Source organism: Sceloporus occidentalis, unplaced genomic scaffold, assembly GCF_023333645.1.
Source record: "Sceloporus occidentalis isolate IW3139 unplaced genomic scaffold, rSceOcc1.0.p SCAF_15, whole genome shotgun sequence".
Taxonomy (NCBI): Eukaryota; Metazoa; Chordata; class Lepidosauria; order Squamata; family Phrynosomatidae; genus Sceloporus; species Sceloporus occidentalis.
This window is the reverse complement of record NW_028316995.1, coordinates 2,591,405-2,610,442: the sequence shown is the minus strand read 5'-3', so window position 1 is coordinate 2,610,442 and position 19,038 is coordinate 2,591,405. Positions and strand designations below refer to the sequence as shown.

The following is a 19,038-nucleotide window of genomic DNA, read 5'->3' as shown; positions in this document are numbered from 1 at the left end:
AGTAAAGAGAGGAAGACCTCCTTGGCTCCCAGTAGGGCGTCGCGCAAAGTACGTTCAGCTTTAAGTTAGTTGACGTTTTAACCTAAAATCTCTGGTATAATTTGCACAATTTACCCCTTTTTCAATGGCCCTAGAGAACGGGGTGGGTATTATACCCAATTACAACTCAGTCTAAATATGCTACGGGATCGCTTCCATGAGAATGCTATTTCCACCTTCACCAGTTTACTGGCACTGGCCATTGGCGGCCTCTACGATGAAATCCTGGCTATATTCGGCCCTCCACACACCTGCACCTGCTGTACGGTCGTTCCACGAGGGTGTTGAATTGTGAAACTCATACAAAATCTGTCTGAATGCATTATTGTGTAAGAAATAGAATAGAAACAAAATCATTTTGAAAAGTTATTTTTAATCTCATACCACGTTGCAAAATAATTTGATGGATTTTCCTTTCGGAGAAATAGAAGTAAATTTAGCGGAGCTGTCATCTCCAGAATAACTAGCAAATGTCATTGGTGGGAGACAACCCCCCCCCCCCCGATATATCACGGTATCTTAAACCTGCATAAAGTGCTATTCCCCGTAACACATTTGTGGAAAGCTCTTCACAGGGGAACTGCACCTTTATTAAAACAGAAGCAGTTAGCAGCATAATTGTTACGTATGGATGTCTTTTATCTCATCTGTCGGTAAAATGTATACTATTGCGTATTCATTTATATAGTGCCATCATATGCTGCAGCGTTGTACAATGACATATGTGGGTATATATAAACTTTCACTTACCACACTGTAGTGAACCCCGTAGAACCCCAAATCCATAGAAAAACTTTTTAATGGCAAAATTGCATTTTCTTCTGGTCACCATATATCCTCTTGGTAAGCTAATTGTGCGTACGCCAAGTGAGGGGGGGAGACTTAAGGTTTGCTTAAACTTACTCGGTTGTTTTTAATTACAAGGATGTGATTTCATTAAGGAAATCATGATGGCGCGATGAGGTCATTTGGCTATTTCTTTAATTTGCTGAGCACTTTGCTCGCAGGCCATAGCATATAAACGAATGAGCGATTTGGGGCATTTTCCAGGAGTAAGTGAAGTTTCCAGCGCAAGAATACAGGTGGCTGTTTCTTTATGCAAGTTATTTTGACGAGAAGTAAGAGCCGGGGGACTGGAGATTAACAGTCGTTTTAACGGTATTGGTCTTTTTTTCTCTCCAGGTTTTACACTTGATGCATTCCTTCTTCGAGGCTAAACACACAGCTAATTCAGAGCGAATTAAGCAGGAGGTGTGTGATCTCATCTTGTGTCTGAAAGCCAAAGTGTGGCTGGCCAAGAGGTATGTCCCTGCTAAGATGTAGGAAGTTACTACACCAGCGCCTGTAAAGTTACATAAGGCGTTCATAAACGTTCATATTTTGGTCAGAAGCTGATTGCATGCAGAAGAAAAAGTCATATTTAATGTAACTTTAGAAACCTCGTTCCTAGTATTGCTGAATGTCCACACCCTTCCCAGAACAAAATCTTTGAAAATGTAACATTTTGCCTCATTCTGATTTATTTATTTTTTGCCAGGAACGCTTCATTGGCATATGACGTGCGATCAGTCACCGATAGGTTGTTATGAAAACTATAAAAGCTTGTTAAAAGCTAGATTAATCCTTCAGAGGAAAATCACAGATTTAAAGTTTATTCGCTTAAAGTGACCCTGTCTCAAAAATGTGGCATTGCATTATCGGTGCCAGAGAGTACTCAGAAGGTTCTGGTTTATCTGATCGATATTCATACGGGCTATCCACATAAGCTTTTGTAGACTTTATTGTCCGTTTCTTGTTGGATTTCTTGGGAAGTATAAGTGTCCGTAGATCTTATTCTGTATTCTGTCAATACGTTGGTCCACCAAGATGCGCCATAAACAACTAGTCGCTCTGTTGCCAGAAATGTCCGGCATTAACCAGTACATACATATAGAATCCACACAGAACATATATAATACATACAGAACATACAAATAGGAGAAACATCTATATGTTGGGGCTGACATTTTTTACACCTTTCAACAGATTTAGATTTGTTATTTAAAAAAAATGCAATGATTTCCCGTTTCTTCTGCATGAAAACAATATACCCAGCATGCAACAGGGATCCTCCTGTGTGATTGTTTCTCGTTTTAGAACTATTGCAGAAAAAAGCAAACACAGCAAAATACCCAATACAAAGAGTTTGTGTTAAAAAAAACCAAAAAAAAACATGATAAAAAACACATGGGCAGGTTTTTTCCATTGTTGGCTTATGTCAAGTTTACTTTTGGTGACAGTCGGTCTTTAAGGTTACGTAGCTGGAATCCTGTGTCGTAGAACTCTAAAATAATAACCCACCCCAAAAAAGTACCAGTATGACAGCTGCTTTAAAAACATAAAGGTGAAGCGTGTCACATCCCGAGCACAAAGTATTTTGTTGTTTGAGAACTAACAAACTTATTGTCCCGATTATAGAAAACACCCTTATAGTTTGGTGCCATTTTAAAGAAAACCTAAATCTCACGCTCTCTCACTCACGGTCGCCTCCATGTCCATTATCTCCTTTTCCGCAGCTCCCCTTCCTCTCTTGCTTCTTCTTGTTCTTCTGTCTTCTTCTTCTTTGTCAGTTTCTCTCCAGAGCTGCGTAAAAAGAGACAGGGACACGGAAGCGGTCGGCGGAGAAGGTAGAGAGACGTTCTGAATATCTAAACCCTGGTTATAGGTTTAAATTATAAATCGTCAGCATTTGACAAATCCACACGGACAGTAAGGGGTTGTAGCCAAGACAGTACTCCATATACTCAGGGCAGGTCCTAGGCTTCAGTCTTTAGTGAAATGGAATAAACACGTGAAAAAAAACAATGACAGTACCTTTAATATTGATCTGTATGGATGCGTCCGTTCCTGGCACATTACATTTTACATCTGGCATATAAATTCTACATGATTGTACTTTAGAGCTGAAAGCTGCGATTGTACCAAATGTTTGGCATTAAAAATAGTCTGATATTATAGTTAGAGGCTGCTGTGAGCTTTAAGACCTGGATTACATATCACGCCACAGACGGATTTCGTAATATTCTTTCTTGCAAACCGATACCTAGAAGAAGACTATATATAAGTCTATATGGTTTTGTAGCGGTCCTGTGTTGACCCCACATAGCAGCACTGCCTCGACAGAACATTTCATTGTTATTATATAGTGTGAAAGCCTATATTTAAAGGTGCACAACACAAAAGACTAATATTTCCCTTAAAATGGCTCTCCCACGGCTTGGCTTCGTATTTTTGGTGTGAAATCATTCCTACATTCAGCTGCCCGTGTGGGTGTCTGCAGCTTTAAGCGGTAAATGGATTGCATCAATACTTAGGATCACATTATTCATATGCAAACAGCGGCGTTACTTTTTGTGTTTCTTAGTAATGAAGCTGCTGTGCTTGCTTGCGGTGTCACAATTCACTTGTATCGGAGTAAAATAATTATGCGCACTCACTTGATTTGAGACCAATTATTGTTGCATTTAACAAGAAAATTAAACCCTGACCGTGTGCTGCATTAGATATAGAATTTAGTTTTCCGTTAAGTGGCAAGTTATAAGTTAATTGATGAATCATTTAATTACAAGGCTTTATTGTAAAAACAGGATTTTTATATGAATGTACACATACTTTTAATTCTCTGCAATTGTCTTGTGAGCACAGCGCATTATTTTCCATAATTACACCCTAAAGACGTTGTCCCTTAGAAAACAGTTTTCAGTGTTTAATGTTGCATCAGAGAAAAGCATGTGTTTGATTTTATGTTTTTACATGATTTTTATGCCTGGATTTCGCCATTTTATCTAAGCCGTTTGTATTTAGGTATCGCCCTTTACTCACAAACCATATAGGATGATTGCTTTATGGCGGAGCTTTACCTATAGGCCGGCATGGGTCACATGGTCCACTGGGAGATCAAGGTCCAAAGTTTTCTATGATTCGGTATGATAAGGGTTACTTGAGTAGTAGACTAAGATAATGATTAAGGAACCTCTTTCTCTTGTATTTTTTTTTCTTTCCCATTGGAATTTTCCAACATTTAGGTTTATCTACTCATATATCTCATTTCCTGTCGGCGGGCTGTAGATTTGCCCTGATGATGACGGGGCTTGTCTCAGCCAATCATCTGAAACCAGGAATTGTCAGAGCGATCGTTTCTTACTGGTCCTGCAGTGAGGATCACTCGTTTTGGTCTTCCGGCTTAAGGGATGCGGCTTAAGACCCTCCCTAACAAACTAGATAAAAATCAGGAGCAGGCAAAGACTATCGACGACTGTCTTTAAGCACCAAGAAAACAGCTTGGAACTTCTAAAATGCAACTTTCCTTGTCAAAATTTGGGGCACTGAAAAAATTTATTTGGCTTCTTTTGAAAAGACCAAATCAATTTTTTAGTCTCACTGTAACATTCATGCACTTATGTAAAGCTTTACAGCCATGAGATGCATTTTATTTGGTTACTAAAATAATACTGATTTTATTAATGGATACTGAAACTAACCTCGCTGAACGGTGCAGCGTTACTCTTATAGCCCTATGGAAGTGAAACATTAGTTTGACCCCCTCCCGCTCGCTCTTATTCTCATTCTTATTCTTTGGTCTTCTGCCAAGACCAGGCCTACCCTGTACATATATTCAAGACTCTCTTATCTTACGGAGAATTAATTATTCCCCCGTTTCTCCCCAATAACTATATTTAGTATGTTTTCTGATAAGTCGTGAATTGCACATGGGTCCACAGAGACCAGATTTTCCATTACACAATACAAGCCCAAAATGAATGATGATTTATTGTTGAGAATTTCTGGTGACCATCTGCAAATAAAGAAAAACAATTTGTCGCGCAGTCCCTTTGCTACTTCAAAAAGTGTAGATTTGCATAGTTTAAAGGACTTAAATATGTTTTACAGCACATATATTATGTATACTGCAGCTGGAAAAGCATACCACCCAAGAGTCCTGTTTTTTGCAGATAGTTGGGATCATGGGCAGATTGAGGAGATCCTCTTATCTCCTCTGCTTGGCCTAGGGAGCTGTAAAATCAATGGAGGTCTGTGCCGTTACTATGAGAGCCACAAGATGGCTCTACGCGTTAGTTTCGTGAGTGGTCCTGGTCCTGGCCCTGGCCACCTGTCCACCTATAGCCACATCTCCCAACACAGAAGTTCTGATTTGGGCAGCTGGAACGTTGTAGGCTTTGGAGGTGGATATTGCCATATGGAATTATAACACTGGTGCTCAGCTCCAGGCCCAAAGGACAGCACACAGGCCAGGGAGTCCCTCTAAAAACCGTTTAACCAATTGCTAGTGATCACAAGCGGATATCTACAAATAGTAATCTATGTTCAGCCTTGAGTTAGGCACCTCTGGGGGTAAATAAATTTCACTGTAGGGCAGCTGCCTCTATGTAACCTATGCGCTCCATAACCTAAAGTGAACCAATCACGTGTGGGAGAACCATACGTTGAGAGATTTTGTCAGGAGAGTTTGGGCTGCTAACCCATCCTACATTCTCTTTAGCAAATTATTATTTTTTACCGGTATTTTTTTTGTTTTTTTAAATCCTAGCGCAACATATAACCAATTATGTATACCCTACTGATGTCACTTATCTCAGGTGACAAGTCTGCTTTCAAGGCTTGCTATCCAAATAAATCCTGAGGCAACAGAAAATGTTCTGACTTGGTGTGATGGACCTGTTTTGGTCTGCTTAAAAGCAATGCTCTCCTTTTATGTAGTGGGGAAGGCAGAATGTCCAGAAAGAATCACGAGATGGTAGATTTTCTTTGGAATACTCTTATGTGGCGGAAAGGAAGCCAAAAATAAGCAACTAGTAAATTATCAAAGGTTCCTTCTGGCAAAGCTTTATGTATGATGTTTGAGTGGCTGTCTGAAGACTAGCTGTAAAAAAAGGGGGGAAAAAAGCTCTCCGACCCAGTGGGTTCAGTTCAGCGCTAGCAATTTGTTATGTCAAAGGCAAGGAAACATACATCGTGTTTCATTTGTATGCTTTGGCAAAAGAAACTATTGCTGTTGGAACACCTTTCTCATTCTGTAATGTTCTAACTCTTCCAGGTTTGACTCCGCTATGGTATCTTTTCTGTAGCCCTTTCCCATAAACAAACCTTTGAGACTTTCTTTGCTGTTGTATGTACAATGTGAATAATTTACCAAAGATGTCACATTTTAATTTGAAATGTTCTTATATAGAAATATGGAATCAAATATTTATATTCCTTTCAAAAGCATCTGTTTAAATGTCCTTCAAGTAGACATTTTTTCTTTATGAAAGACTGATTGAACATTGACATGAACGCAGTATATGTAAAAGCTTGACAGAAACCAGGATAGTTTCAGGGACAGTTTTCAGTAGACTGGGGGAAGCAGTTTTCTGTTGCACGTGTTTTAGATCCCCAGGTATATTTCCTGTACTGTCAACTTATTGTAATATCTGTCTATACTTGCGAGTAAAAATGAATTTAGTTTTTTTAACCATTAAAACATATTTCGTGTATGGCCCCAGCTATAGAGGTATATTGATATTCATAAGGGGAAACATTAATGTCTTTGATAGCTGCATGGTGGATTCTGCAGTAATAGCCCCTTATGTCAGGGGTGTCCAAGTTTTTTCTTCAGTGGGCCACTCCATCAGAAATGTATATGTGGGCCACACTCATTTTTCACTGAGAGAAAATATGGCCTTAAATAAGAAATGCAGATTGAAATAAAAGTAACACAAAACCTTTACTTTTCCTCTCACTGATTTCTAGGCCTAGAATGTTTTGTCCTCTGAAGTGACTAAATAAAATTTAAGCCCCACATTGTATATTTATTCAACCACCCTCTTCCCCCTTTAGTATTGATTTGTGTGATGCCCCCAGCCAGCCCCCCTCACGCCCTTGCATACCCCCCCCCTATAGTTGATACTAGTCAGCCCTGGCACCCAGATTGCATCCACAGGACAAGCATAGGACACGTCCTATTTGCCTCCAAACAGCCTGCATGTGACATCCTTGCTTCAAACAGCCTCCCTGTGCCATGCTCCTAACCACTTACACATCCAAGCTTTTTTCCTTGCCCCCGGCTCCTAGGCAAGCACTAGGACAACATCCCCTTCTGCCGGCGCCCATGTGTTATGCTCACTGCCAGAGTGCTCCATTTTTGGCAAACCAAGAGTTCGGTGTGGGGGGGATTGAGGGTCTAACTCAATGGGATCATTTTCTTACCACTGATTAGAGGCACAGAAATGGGACTGTAGATAGCTGTTGTGCTGCAGCTTCCACTTAATAACTAAGATCTGTAGCGTGGAAGGATCAGTGGATGAACAATGTCTGTAAAAATGCCTTCACTATTCTGAATACTTGCAGGTTGCAAATGGCTTTGTATTCTTTGGGTAGATTATATTTCTTTTCTTTCTACGCATTTTACACAATAGAAGCTACACTTTTTTTCACCCAGCTTTTTTTCAAGTTTCATGAACTGTCGTTCCAATTCCACAACGTTACACGATGAATTAAAAGCTCATGATGTCACTGACTTGATTTATTAATGGTCATTATGGGAGAAGACATGCGAAATGAAACATTTCTGTTTAAGAATTAAATGCTGATGTATATATCGTGTGATGTAAAGGTTATACATCTCACAAATTAAGGTTACTGAAATACAAAGGTCCCGGGTGTTTCCTGTCATTAGTAAAGTGCTAATCAAAATCATGTTGAAATGGTTAGATAAAAAATAAACTTAAAAAATACCTAGAAAGAAGGCAAAACAGTCTAAACCCATTAATGCCTTGTATGTGTGTATTCCAATACATGAACCACTCGAAACAGGCCTTCAGTTCTAATGCTTATCTCAGGATTCTTTTTAAATAATAAATGATGTTTAATGGTTCTTATTTTTTTTTCTTTTTTAGGCAAAATCCGTGTTTGATAACCAGGGCTGCTTTTATTGATCTATTGACTTTGTTCATTAACTATCTTGGAAAGTCTAAAAGTCAAGGTATGTGGTAGAAATATATTCATAGTGGATTGAAAGTATTCAGCTATAACTCAAATATCTTTGTTGCAGAATCCCCCATATGTTTTTGCCTCTCCCCCACTTTCCTTGCTGAAGATGTGTTTGGCTGAACACAACTCTCTCCCCGAGACATACTTACCGCCAGTCTGAGCACTCTCATTTATATCAATGGGAATGTTTTCCTGCCACTGATTCAGTGCTTCAAGCAACCATTCAGTGACGAGAATATTCTGACCATGAAGGAGGGGAGGGGCACCTACTGAGCCCATAGATTTATTGTAAAAAGTTTAAGCGCGACATTTGATAAAAGCATTTTTCTTCAATAAGTGTACCTTGGTCCGTATAATGTTGAGTTTTTTTATGTGTACACACCGTGCTTGTTACATCGCTAAAAATTATACTGTTTGTGAAGTCAGTGCTGTTACCATGGTAACAAAAATGTGCAGAAAAACCTCAAGGCACCAAAAATGAGGGCTGAGCCACAGGACTTTCTCCTCCTCTTCCTGAACATGACCCATTTTGGGAGGAGAGGGCTTGTGGTCTGACTCTGGACTTCTATCACCACCCAGTGCATGCTGGGAAATGTAGTATAGATGCGTTAAACAAGGTCACCTAACCTGCTAAGTGCACGAAGAAGGATTCGGTTACCCACTCTTCCCATCTATCGTACGCGATCCACTTTCCCCTCTTATAAATATCTACATTTGTTATTCTCTACATGCAGCCGATGAGGCCCGCCTTCGTTCTCTTACCCAAAGGATTTAATCCAATTTTTAGTTAATTTGTATTTATATTCAGGAGCACGTTAAGTACTGAATGTTATCTGTCTTTAAACCAAAAATAAGTTATGTGAACAGACTGAAAGGAATGGCTTCCCTGTGCTGAGGTTAGTTTGGAAGAGATCTTGATACTTTTTCCATATGCCAAGTCGGGTCAGTCTCTTAGATACGGTCTATGGGGAAAAAAGCTTGTGTGCCGTCGGCTCTGGCTGTGCAGCCTGATTTACCGTCTGCTTTGTCTGTTTAGGTTGTAAGCAAGTAACCTCAAACTTCTATGACCTTAGATGTGCTCCTGGAACTCTCACATACGTTAAAGCCTCCTTTTTATAGCACCTGGGAAAACAAAATACTGGCCACCACACGGGCAAAAATAGGTGAAGGCAGTCAAAATAGAGACGGTCTGTCGTTTGACCGATCGTTTTTGTTATAAAACTTTTCTGTTCTGACAATATTAGGAACTTAATTAAACATTTATACTTTACTGATTACACTATTGCTAGAAAAATGAACACTTTTTGCTTTAAATACAGCTTGAGGAATATCTAATGATGAGAATTCTTTACTCTGTGTGATCTCGGTAATGACTTACAGAATTGATGCCAGATAAGAGTCATTCAGCCCATCTAGACTGACCATTCTCCCTGATGTAAGGATTTGGACCTTAATCAGTTCTTGGTCTTATCTTAGATTCCAGATAGCTTTATGCCTACCCCATGCATGTTTAAACTCCCTCACTGTGTTAGCCTCTGCCACATCTAACTCCCTCTCTATTAAGTGCTTTTTCTTTATAGTAGGTGCGCCGCAAAAGTAGGTCACCGGCTGTTATTGGAATTCAACACCTATAATTCCTAGCCAGCCCTTGTAACAGCAGAGAATAATGGGAGCTGTACTTCAAAAACAGCTGGAAATCTACCTTTTGGCCAGGGAGACAATGAATTCCTTCATGAAATAAATCTTAAAACTGTCGGCCGTAGAGTTCTGGGATATAGCGTAGCTATGCCTTTAAAGTACAGATTCCCCCTCTAAATGGCAAAAGGGCCAAAGGACACTCCGCGTCGGGCTTTCTCTAATTTCGGACTTAGTGTTTTATGTGCTCTGCATTCTCTTTCAGTGCATGCAGTGTTATAAATCTATTTGTCCTTCCCACACGGCTTAAAGATATATATATTTATTTATTCTATATATATACATATATATTTGATTTTCCCCTTGTGTGGTTTTTCTGTTCCACTCCCGTTCCTTAAGTTTCCACTGTCATGAATGCTTTATTAGAGTGTTTAAGCAGCAGAACTTGCTATTTTCCGATATATATCATTTTGAATGAATTTCTTGGCTCGGTTTCACTTGTTGGCCTTACTTCAGATTTTTTTTTATCCAGGTTTTTATTCTCTGTTGACCACAACCTTTTGATCTGGAGCTGTTTGTTGGGTTATATTTGAAGCTGTTCTTTAATTATAATAATGCTCGACGTCCTGTTATTTGTATTTAAAAGACCCTGGGTTTATTGCACCTCTCTGCATGTATAGAGGGGGTATGTGAGAAGCTAATAGATGACAGGTACACAATGCCGCATCCAGCTATCACATCACATTTAAATGTTTTTTTTACCCAATAAGAAAGCTGCTTACTTACTATGAAGGAGGTATGCCATTCATACGCATTCTATATATTGTTCATGCAGGAACAGATCATGGTCAGGTGGGGCCCTGGGGCAACTCTGTTCAAGGACCCCCTCCAGTATATTTATAATTATTATATGCCCAGGAATCATACTCAAGAGGGCAGGAGGGGGGGCATCATGCAGAACTGCAGGCCTGCTCGTACTTGCAGAGTATCTCTCTTGCTGTCGCTGCAGGCTGCTGGCCGAGGGATCCTCACACAGTAACCATGATTGTTGTCTTTTCCTTACAAGCAGAGAGCCATGCAACTTCCACTTATGTACTGCAGCTTGTGGCTAAATATGGGCTTCTTACAGGCTGATCATCATACCTGGGAACTCTCCGGGTTTGACCCGGAGATTGCCGGGTGAGTGCTGCTCCTCTGGGTCAAGACCCGAATCCTCCGGGTCGCGGGAACCGGGGTCTTGACACGCCCACCCTTCTTTAAATGGGGGTGTTTCCCGCTGCCATCAGCGGGAATGCCCACTAACCTCAGCAGGAACGCCCACTGACGTCAGTGTGCAGTCCTGGCCGCGTGTAGCCGGAGCTGAGAAGTTCCCAGGTATGCTGATCATGTCACATGATAAGAAGCTGACTCTGCCATCACCGATGCACATATTGGAGTCTGTCTGTGTCTTTATACTTGGATTGCTTGGGAACTATTAATAGGGAGCTGCGTTATGGAACGATCAGTTTTATAGAGCAAGAGCAAGAGAAACTGGATTTGGGATTCTAAACTCTGTCTATCTGTAGACATTTGACAAGGGTAGTGGTATTTAAGTCAGAAATTTCTGACTTATCACCAATAAATACAATGCTTTTTCTAACAAAGCATTGTCCTCTCAAAATGCCTTATTTAAAAAAAAATTACATTAGTTAATAATGGACGACAGTTGTTGGTATTGCCCCAAAAGTGACATTTTTTAAATATACACGCACACACACACTTTCCCTTTGGTAACAACCTTAAGGTCTTTTATAAATATCTTCTTATTAAAAGCAGGGCTTCTGCCCAAGAGAACATAAACTCTGTCAACACGACTGCTTTCCATGTTGATTCAAGAATATGAAATGATTTGCCCGGTGCCAAAAATGATGTAATCGCTTACAGGAATATGGATATTCTTCGGTGATTCTGCCCATTAGCAGCTAATCGTGAATTAAAGCTAAGGGTACAGTTAGTGACATACCCAGAAAGAACCAGCTCATTCAAGAATTCTGTATTTCCAAGAAACGTAAAATTATGTTTGCAGATGGAAGGAAGGGCCAGAAATCTTACAAAACTCTTACAAGAGCAGGCCTTCCCCTCTACCGGTGTGCCTTGTGTGTTAATCTTATTGTAAAATTGTCTATTGTTTTAATGTTAAATTTCACTGCCCCCTATTGTAATTCCTTTGTTTTATTTATGGATTTATTTTAGTTTTTTTAGAAAAGTTTTATATTTAGAAATGTAGCTGCTTCGTATACTAGCGAGTGCTGTTATAGAGCGGCGCATGTAGGAGGTGAAGTGCACTCAGCAATCTCCTACTTAGCGGCACTCGGATCCCTGCACTTATTGATTGTGGAAAGGGTTTCTTTTTTTTTTTATTATTGTACTTAACCCTGTATTTGTGGCTATCTTGCAATATACTGTGTAATGTCATATTTTGCATATTTTTTTATGTGGGTGGGAGGGGGTTATGCACATTTTAGCTAGTAAGGTGTCATATAAAGAAATTACATTTCTGTAGAAAAGTTTTGGGTCACTTAGGAACTTCTCTGTTTTTGAAAGAAAAGCAGATTTTGTTCATTAAAATAACATGAAGCTGATTAGAAATCCAGTGCAGACGGGGTTAATGTTGTAAATGACTATTGTAGCTGGAAATGGCTGATTTTTAATGGAATCTCTTCAAAGGCGTACAGAGGCCCTTTATCACTCCCATCACTCCTGTGTTCCAATGGCACATTGTGTTCGCTAATCCAAGTTTAATTTTAAAAGGCTAATTGATAGAAAACTTATTTTTTAACGCTAGTGTGTGTGTAGATATATATACATGTATAAATGCATTTCCGTATTAAAAGTATAAGCTATTTTTTTGCCACCAACTATAGCCCATTACACAGCACTTAAAGGGTTAAGGTAAAGGAAGATAAACCCCATATTCTGTCATAACAGAGCCCGGCCCGTGTCATGTGCAACCTGTGATGCGTGAGACGTGACTTGATGGTGGGAAATTAGGAAAGGTCTTTTCACGTAGAAGCAAAATGATAATTTAGTACAGCTCAATGCTCCTTCTCCTGATATTAGTGAAAGTGTTTCCTAGAAGTCAATGTTTATTAACTGGAATTAAAAAGCCCCTGATTTTGTAATTTTGATGGGAGCGTGTGGGTTCCTGTGTGTGTTGGTGTGCTGGTGTTTTTACAGGAATACAATAATCCAGCGCAGAAAGCACACATCTGCGAGCGAGCGCCTTTTGTTCCAGTAAACAGACTGTAACACTCGGGTGAGTTGCCATCATCGTACACCAGTTGTTGCACCGTTACTCTCCAGAAGGAGACAGCTGTGCAGGAAACCCACAGCATGGATCTCGGCATTGTCCTCCGAAAAAGTTTTTATTTACTGAACTGTAGTTAAAGGGAGAATGCTGGCAAAACACACTGTGCTTTAGAAGAGTCGATGGATTTCCATCTTGGACAGGGAGAGGTTAGAGTTTCCCTTGCCAGTGTCTGTGCAACATTACTCTGAGACACAACAAGAAGCGACAGGTGCAAGGAAAACTTTCCCACCATGCTGCTAACAGATAAAAAGAAAAAAAAAACTGCATCCCTGTGTCGGCTACCTGGGGGAATGGCTTTGTGAAAGAGACGAGGCTAGCCACAGAGAGCCTTTAGTCAGTGGAGAGAAGTAGACATGGAGCGGACACGGCCAAGCACAGCTCGCCTGGCCCAGAGAAATAACAAATAGACCCAGGGAAGCGGGGCTTTACCCGGACACTCCGTGTCAAACCTAGAGAGTTCCCAAGTATCTGTCTAAATTTTTGTTGTTATAGGACAAAAGTAGATTTTTTATGTTATTTTTTCCCCTTTTAAGAAGATATCAACATGACGGCCCGCATGGACAGCCACTAGTGAGTATCCATAGGCTAGTGCTAATGCAGACACGTCTCCATGCCAGTTTAGAACCATCGGAATAAACCAAGTTTATTTACTAGTAACATAATTCATTCAGTATAGAATTTCATGGTAAATAAGAACCATTCAGCTCATGTAGTCTGTCCATTTTACTTCTATAACACCTCAAATCTTATATATGGTCCTTGATCCTTTTTATATGAAGGATCGCCTCAATCCCGTCCAATGCATGTTTCCAGATTAAGCTCCACCGCTTCTACTGGCCTCTCGGTGAAGTAAAAAACCTCCTTACATCATATCTGGGCCTCTGCGGGGTCTGTAGAAGGCTTGGCCAGTTCCCCCGTTTTGTCACCATGTGTTACACCCAATAGTAGATCTGGAAGGTTCCACTGGAAACACGCATTGTTCCTTCTAAAATGTGTTTTTGTAGAAGTTTATTTTATACAGATGACTTGGTTTGGCTCAACTTCTGTGATAAATCAGACTTGTCAGTTCTTCCTCGCTGAACCACATAAACTGATTTCAGGTGATTCAATTCTTCTTAAAAAAATGAAACCTTTGATTGGCCGACAATGACCCATGAACGCAATTTGTTTTCAGTTCTTCTGAATTCATTGTTATTGGTGACACAAAAATATGTCTCAGCCACACACGTCATTTCTTTTAATAATTGCCAAAAAAAGAGCTGACAGGTGAACAATGGTCGTAGGAGAAGCTCTCTGATTTACACCAGCCATTTAACAATAATAATTCTTAAAATGTTCCTTTGTGAAGTTATGGTTGAGAAGTCGACTGTTAAACTTAGTCCCGCAAAAAAAAAAGAAATTATTTATGGTACCGAAAATTTCCAAAACGATCATCACATGAGCACATCCTAGGAACTAACCCCATGTTTACTTTAGGACCGATCTTGCCCTGGAATAAAGGAAACTATAAAAATATAATTATATGAAGATTTGTTACAAAAATTGTCAATAGATTTTTTTTTTCTTTTAACAAAATCAGGAAAATGTGTGTGTAACCAAAAATCAAAACTCTCTCCTGCTGATAAAGCCAGATTACCTTCAAAAATGTTTCTACTTTTCTAGTTTATGATCCTAAAACTGAAGAAAAACATGTTTGATTTATTGAATACAGGTTCTGCTTTAATATGTGGTTATAACTGTACATTACTGTAGATTGTAAGCTTGCAAGCAGAGTCGCTATTAATGACAGTGACAAATATATATATACACAGTATATAATATGGAATTAGAGACCTTGTCCTTCAGATGTACACCTTTAAGAAAAGCCGCAGCACCCCACTCCCTCTATGGTCTTGAAGCCGCCAACAACTTGCATGGGGAGCTCCTACGCAATCGGCGCTGGATCCGGCTGGTGACGAGTATAGCGCTTGCGCAGTGACAAGCAGAACGTATGTTTGGCAAAACGGATGTTCTGCAAAACCTTCTGCAAAATCCCTCCATGCATTTGCAAGATTGGAAAAGTGTTAACCTCAGTGTCCCTTGAAATTATCACATGCATGGCTGAAGTGTCACTTTAATTATCTTATGTAGCATATCGGTTCGCACTCACCTTGTTGTTTCACTCTTTAATAATCTTTTGCTTACCACTTACGTCCAAAAAGAACCGGTCTCCTCCAATTTGAGTACCAATCCTTTATGGAAATTCACAGTGAATAAACCATGTTTTACTAGGTTTATTAACCAGTATCATTAGCCCAAATGTTCGCATTAATAGCCAGGCTAACCATGTTTAATTATATTGCGTAATGGGTGGATTTGGCCAGAAGAATCAGGAAATACATTTAGGTAGAGGTCTTTCATGCATTCAAACCTACCCATAGGTCCTCCAGATATATGTAAAACATGGCAGGTCTGATTACATCTGCCCGAAGTGTCTTGTGGGCAGAGTTCTTCCGCTGATAAAGCCAGTCTTGAACTGATAACGTTTGCAGACAGCTTCTTCATACAGTTTACTTAGCTGCCTGCCTTTTGTTTACAGAGGAGGATTATATCAAGGGGTTGTTTGCTTAATGCCAAATCCAGGAGAGAATTGTTGCATTGATGCCTGGTATTTATTGCAAGAGCTTCTTGGAACCACATAGTGTTTTTGGACCTGAATCACTGGGTAATTAAATGTGCTCTAAAAACATAAATACCGTGACAGCGGATCCGTGTCTCGGGCATGTTTCAAGGCTGCTCAAGTCTTGCAAACACTTAGAGAGAACAGAAAATACAGATTTTTTTTTTTAACCTTCCCAAACTCTTCTAGTGCCAGGTCCTACAGACCCCAAATAAATATACGATCGTGGAAATAATTTGGGCTTTATTGGCGGACACGGAGTATCCCTGACTTTTCCATACATTGTGAAGGACCATTACCTGTTAGACGTTCTGGCTTTTCAATAAATCATGGATCGTTAATATGAGATTTCTTCAATGTCCTCTTACTAAAGTAAGCATCATGGGGGGACCTGCATGGTCCCCAACTCAGCAGGAGAAACTCCCTGAAACTTATAGTAAAAGTCACCATAATCAGCCTTTTAGCGAATAATCCAATATATTTCCAACTAACAGCTATGGTAACTCATTTCCAACCACGATGAGTTTGTGTAGTGTATTATTTACCAATGATCTTGTGTTAATCTGCCAGCATTGTTTCCCTGCTACATTTGAAGTTGTTCCATTTTTCACTAACTTGTGTGGGCATAGCCCTAGTATAGAGTTCCTGCCCCGGTTTGGCTGCGTTCCCTGAAGTGTCTGAATTAGGAGGCAAGATAAATTTTGTTCATATGATCTGGGTGTGACAAATGTAAGACTCCAAGGATTCAATCACTGGAACAAAAAGCAGAGGCCAAGCGGTGAGCTGTGAAAATATAGCTTAATCTAATGTCTCCAGTAAGTTCATGAAGAGTACAGGCTACCCTTACGCAACCAGTCTATTAAAATGAATATTACTGAATAAAGTGAATGTATGATCAGAGAACACGGCTCCTCTTCACTCTAGGGTAAATAAACCCACAGCTTTGTTGATTACACTGATGATATTCTTGTCCTAGAGGAATCATTTAGTTGGAAGGCGCCCCAAAGATTCTGGGGTCTATTCATCATGGCTTCACTATACACTATGAAGCCACAACTCCAGAGAGCTTCTGCTACAGGACAGGCTTGGCTTGTACTGTATTATGAATCGTTAAATCCAATGACATTTCGTCGAGGGTCACCTCAGCCCTTCTCACTGGAGCACCTGCCAGTGTCTGCCCTTTATAATGAATATTGAAGTGAGGGGTTGAAACTACAACTCCCCCTCTAAAGAATAACCCCCGTTTCCCTAGAGAACAGAAGGGAGCCTTGGAAACTATGCCTTGGAATTATCTTTAGTTGTACTTTCTGTTGTAAATAATCATGTGGGGCATATTTTATTTTTTTCTTCTATTAAAAAGCACAGATTAAGGTTTACATGTGTATTTTTTTTACATTGCCACAACTTCTCTCAATAGATTTTATTAGCCTGTGTCACCCTGCTCCTTCACCTCAATCATGGCTATAGATTGAGGTCTACGTCCGGTTCTTCCTAACTTCTCAAGGGTCTTTAAAACCTTATTGCCCGTCGCACTCTGCTTTTAATTCCCACCGATCTCAGTTTGCATTCTGCCTAAATTGTTCAAAGACACTACAATGTAACCAAATACACCAATTAATCTCAGTGTTGGCTCATTTTCTTAGGGGTAGGATTCAAACTAGGTATTCCATATCCGTTTTCCTTTCAGTGGATGTATCTGATGGCTTCCCTTGTAACTGGCCTTCCAAACGCCTTGTTTTTAGAATCTGATTAATGTGCAATTGATATCTGCCATGTGGCACTAGCTGGTGTCTGAGGGAGTGGGACAGGTTTATAGTTTTTTTAGTGTTTGACTATAGACAACAGAACACCAATAAATTCCTGGGGATTGTGTTTCTCAGGAAAGTGCTCATTTACTTAAAAGACAGATGAAGAGATCTTTAGTGTTTTAAAACAGGCCCAATTAGCGCGTACTTCAGATATACAATATTTTGATGGAAAAAACACCAAACAAATCGAAGACGACAACATTTGGCGTTCAACTTTGGGATCTGTGGACAATTGCAGAGAGCTGTTCATGAAATAACAGAAAATACGTTTATATCCTAGTGGTAACAATATTTTTTGTCTAGAAATATAAGTCTTGTGGTTTCCTTGTGTTTTCTGTGTTGCTAAATGCCACCTACTTTGTTCTGTTCGATATATGAACAGGTCTATATTATCTTCCAAGAGAGGAAAACCTTCAAGCCTATTACTATCTTGGCCTCAGTACAGGCCTCGCTTTTTCCCAAATGTGTTTGTGATCAAACTGTTGTGTGGTCTCTAGCTGGAGTTTTACCAGACATACTGTAAATCGGATTTGTGCTTCCAAACATAGGAGCGTAGCCTATATTGGTGCCAATAAGGTACACCCTTGGAGGAGGCTTGAGTGTTTGTAAATCCCAGAGTCGTAAGTATTTACAAAGGAGAACTCATGTCCATCCGGGTTACGTGATCCTGCGGTGGTAGGGTGGCAGCTCGCATGGAGATCCTGAGCTGCAGTGAAGACAGGGTAAGGGGAGGGAGAGCTGTGCCAACAGCACCAATGATGGGAGAGGGTGAGTGTGTTGTGTGTGTGTGTGAGTATATGCTGTCAGCGTGTCTCTCACGGTGGTAGCGTGTTCTGGGTGAGCCTAGGATTAGTGATGGGGGTGGAGGTATTATGTATATACGTTGCGTGTTAGTATGGGCGCATGTTATAGTTATGGGTGGGAGGCAAGAAATAATGCAACCAGGCACCTCTAGCCCTAGACTCGCCCCTGCTCAGTTTGTCGTTACTGAAATCGTACCATTCTTTAATAACAAGCAGAGAAACGGAAGCCATTTGTTTGTACAGAAATTAGAGAATATCCTTGCCACAGAAGTCAAAGCGACCTTGCTCGTGTTTTTATTTAAACATTCTCTTATGAAACCCATGACAAACAAACCCCACGTCTTGTTATGCTACACATCATCCACTCCTCGTCTTATTTTACACCGGTGGCGTTGGAAAATGGAAATGTCTTGTCCAAATTTTGATGAGATGAAACCTGATCGAGTCGAGTTCAAATTACTCTTATTCTCATAGCAACCCAGCGTTAAATAATCCCATTCCCCTCACAATTGTGTGTGACACATGGGCTTATTGGCATAACATTCAATGCCGTCTGCCTTTTAATGCGAAACATGTCCTTGATTTCTTGGATCAAGGCTTTTAATGCAAACCACAGTTAACGAGAACCGATTAGATCAGCACTAATTGCAATTTATTTCATTGTAGCATCATGTCCGAATTACACATAAACAAACAGAGCAGGAATAACTGCTATAA

The 19,038-nt window shown here is 40.1% G+C and overlaps 1 protein-coding gene across 1 annotated transcript in view; it reads left to right on the top strand.

Annotated features, from left to right (window-relative positions):
* Nucleotides 1-19,038, top strand: part of LOC149303139 (tRNA (32-2'-O)-methyltransferase regulator THADA-like) — a 165,792-nt gene that overhangs the window by 132,057 nt on the left and 14,697 nt on the right. The window contains exons 29-32 of the mRNA XM_089481345.1: nt 1,222-1,340; nt 7,974-8,066; nt 11,208-11,216; nt 16,718-16,725. Coding sequence (XP_089337471.1) covers nt 1,222-1,340; nt 7,974-8,066; nt 11,208-11,216; nt 16,718-16,725 — 229 coding nt within the window. The remainder of the gene's footprint in view (nt 1-1,221; nt 1,341-7,973; nt 8,067-11,207; nt 11,217-16,717; nt 16,726-19,038) is intronic.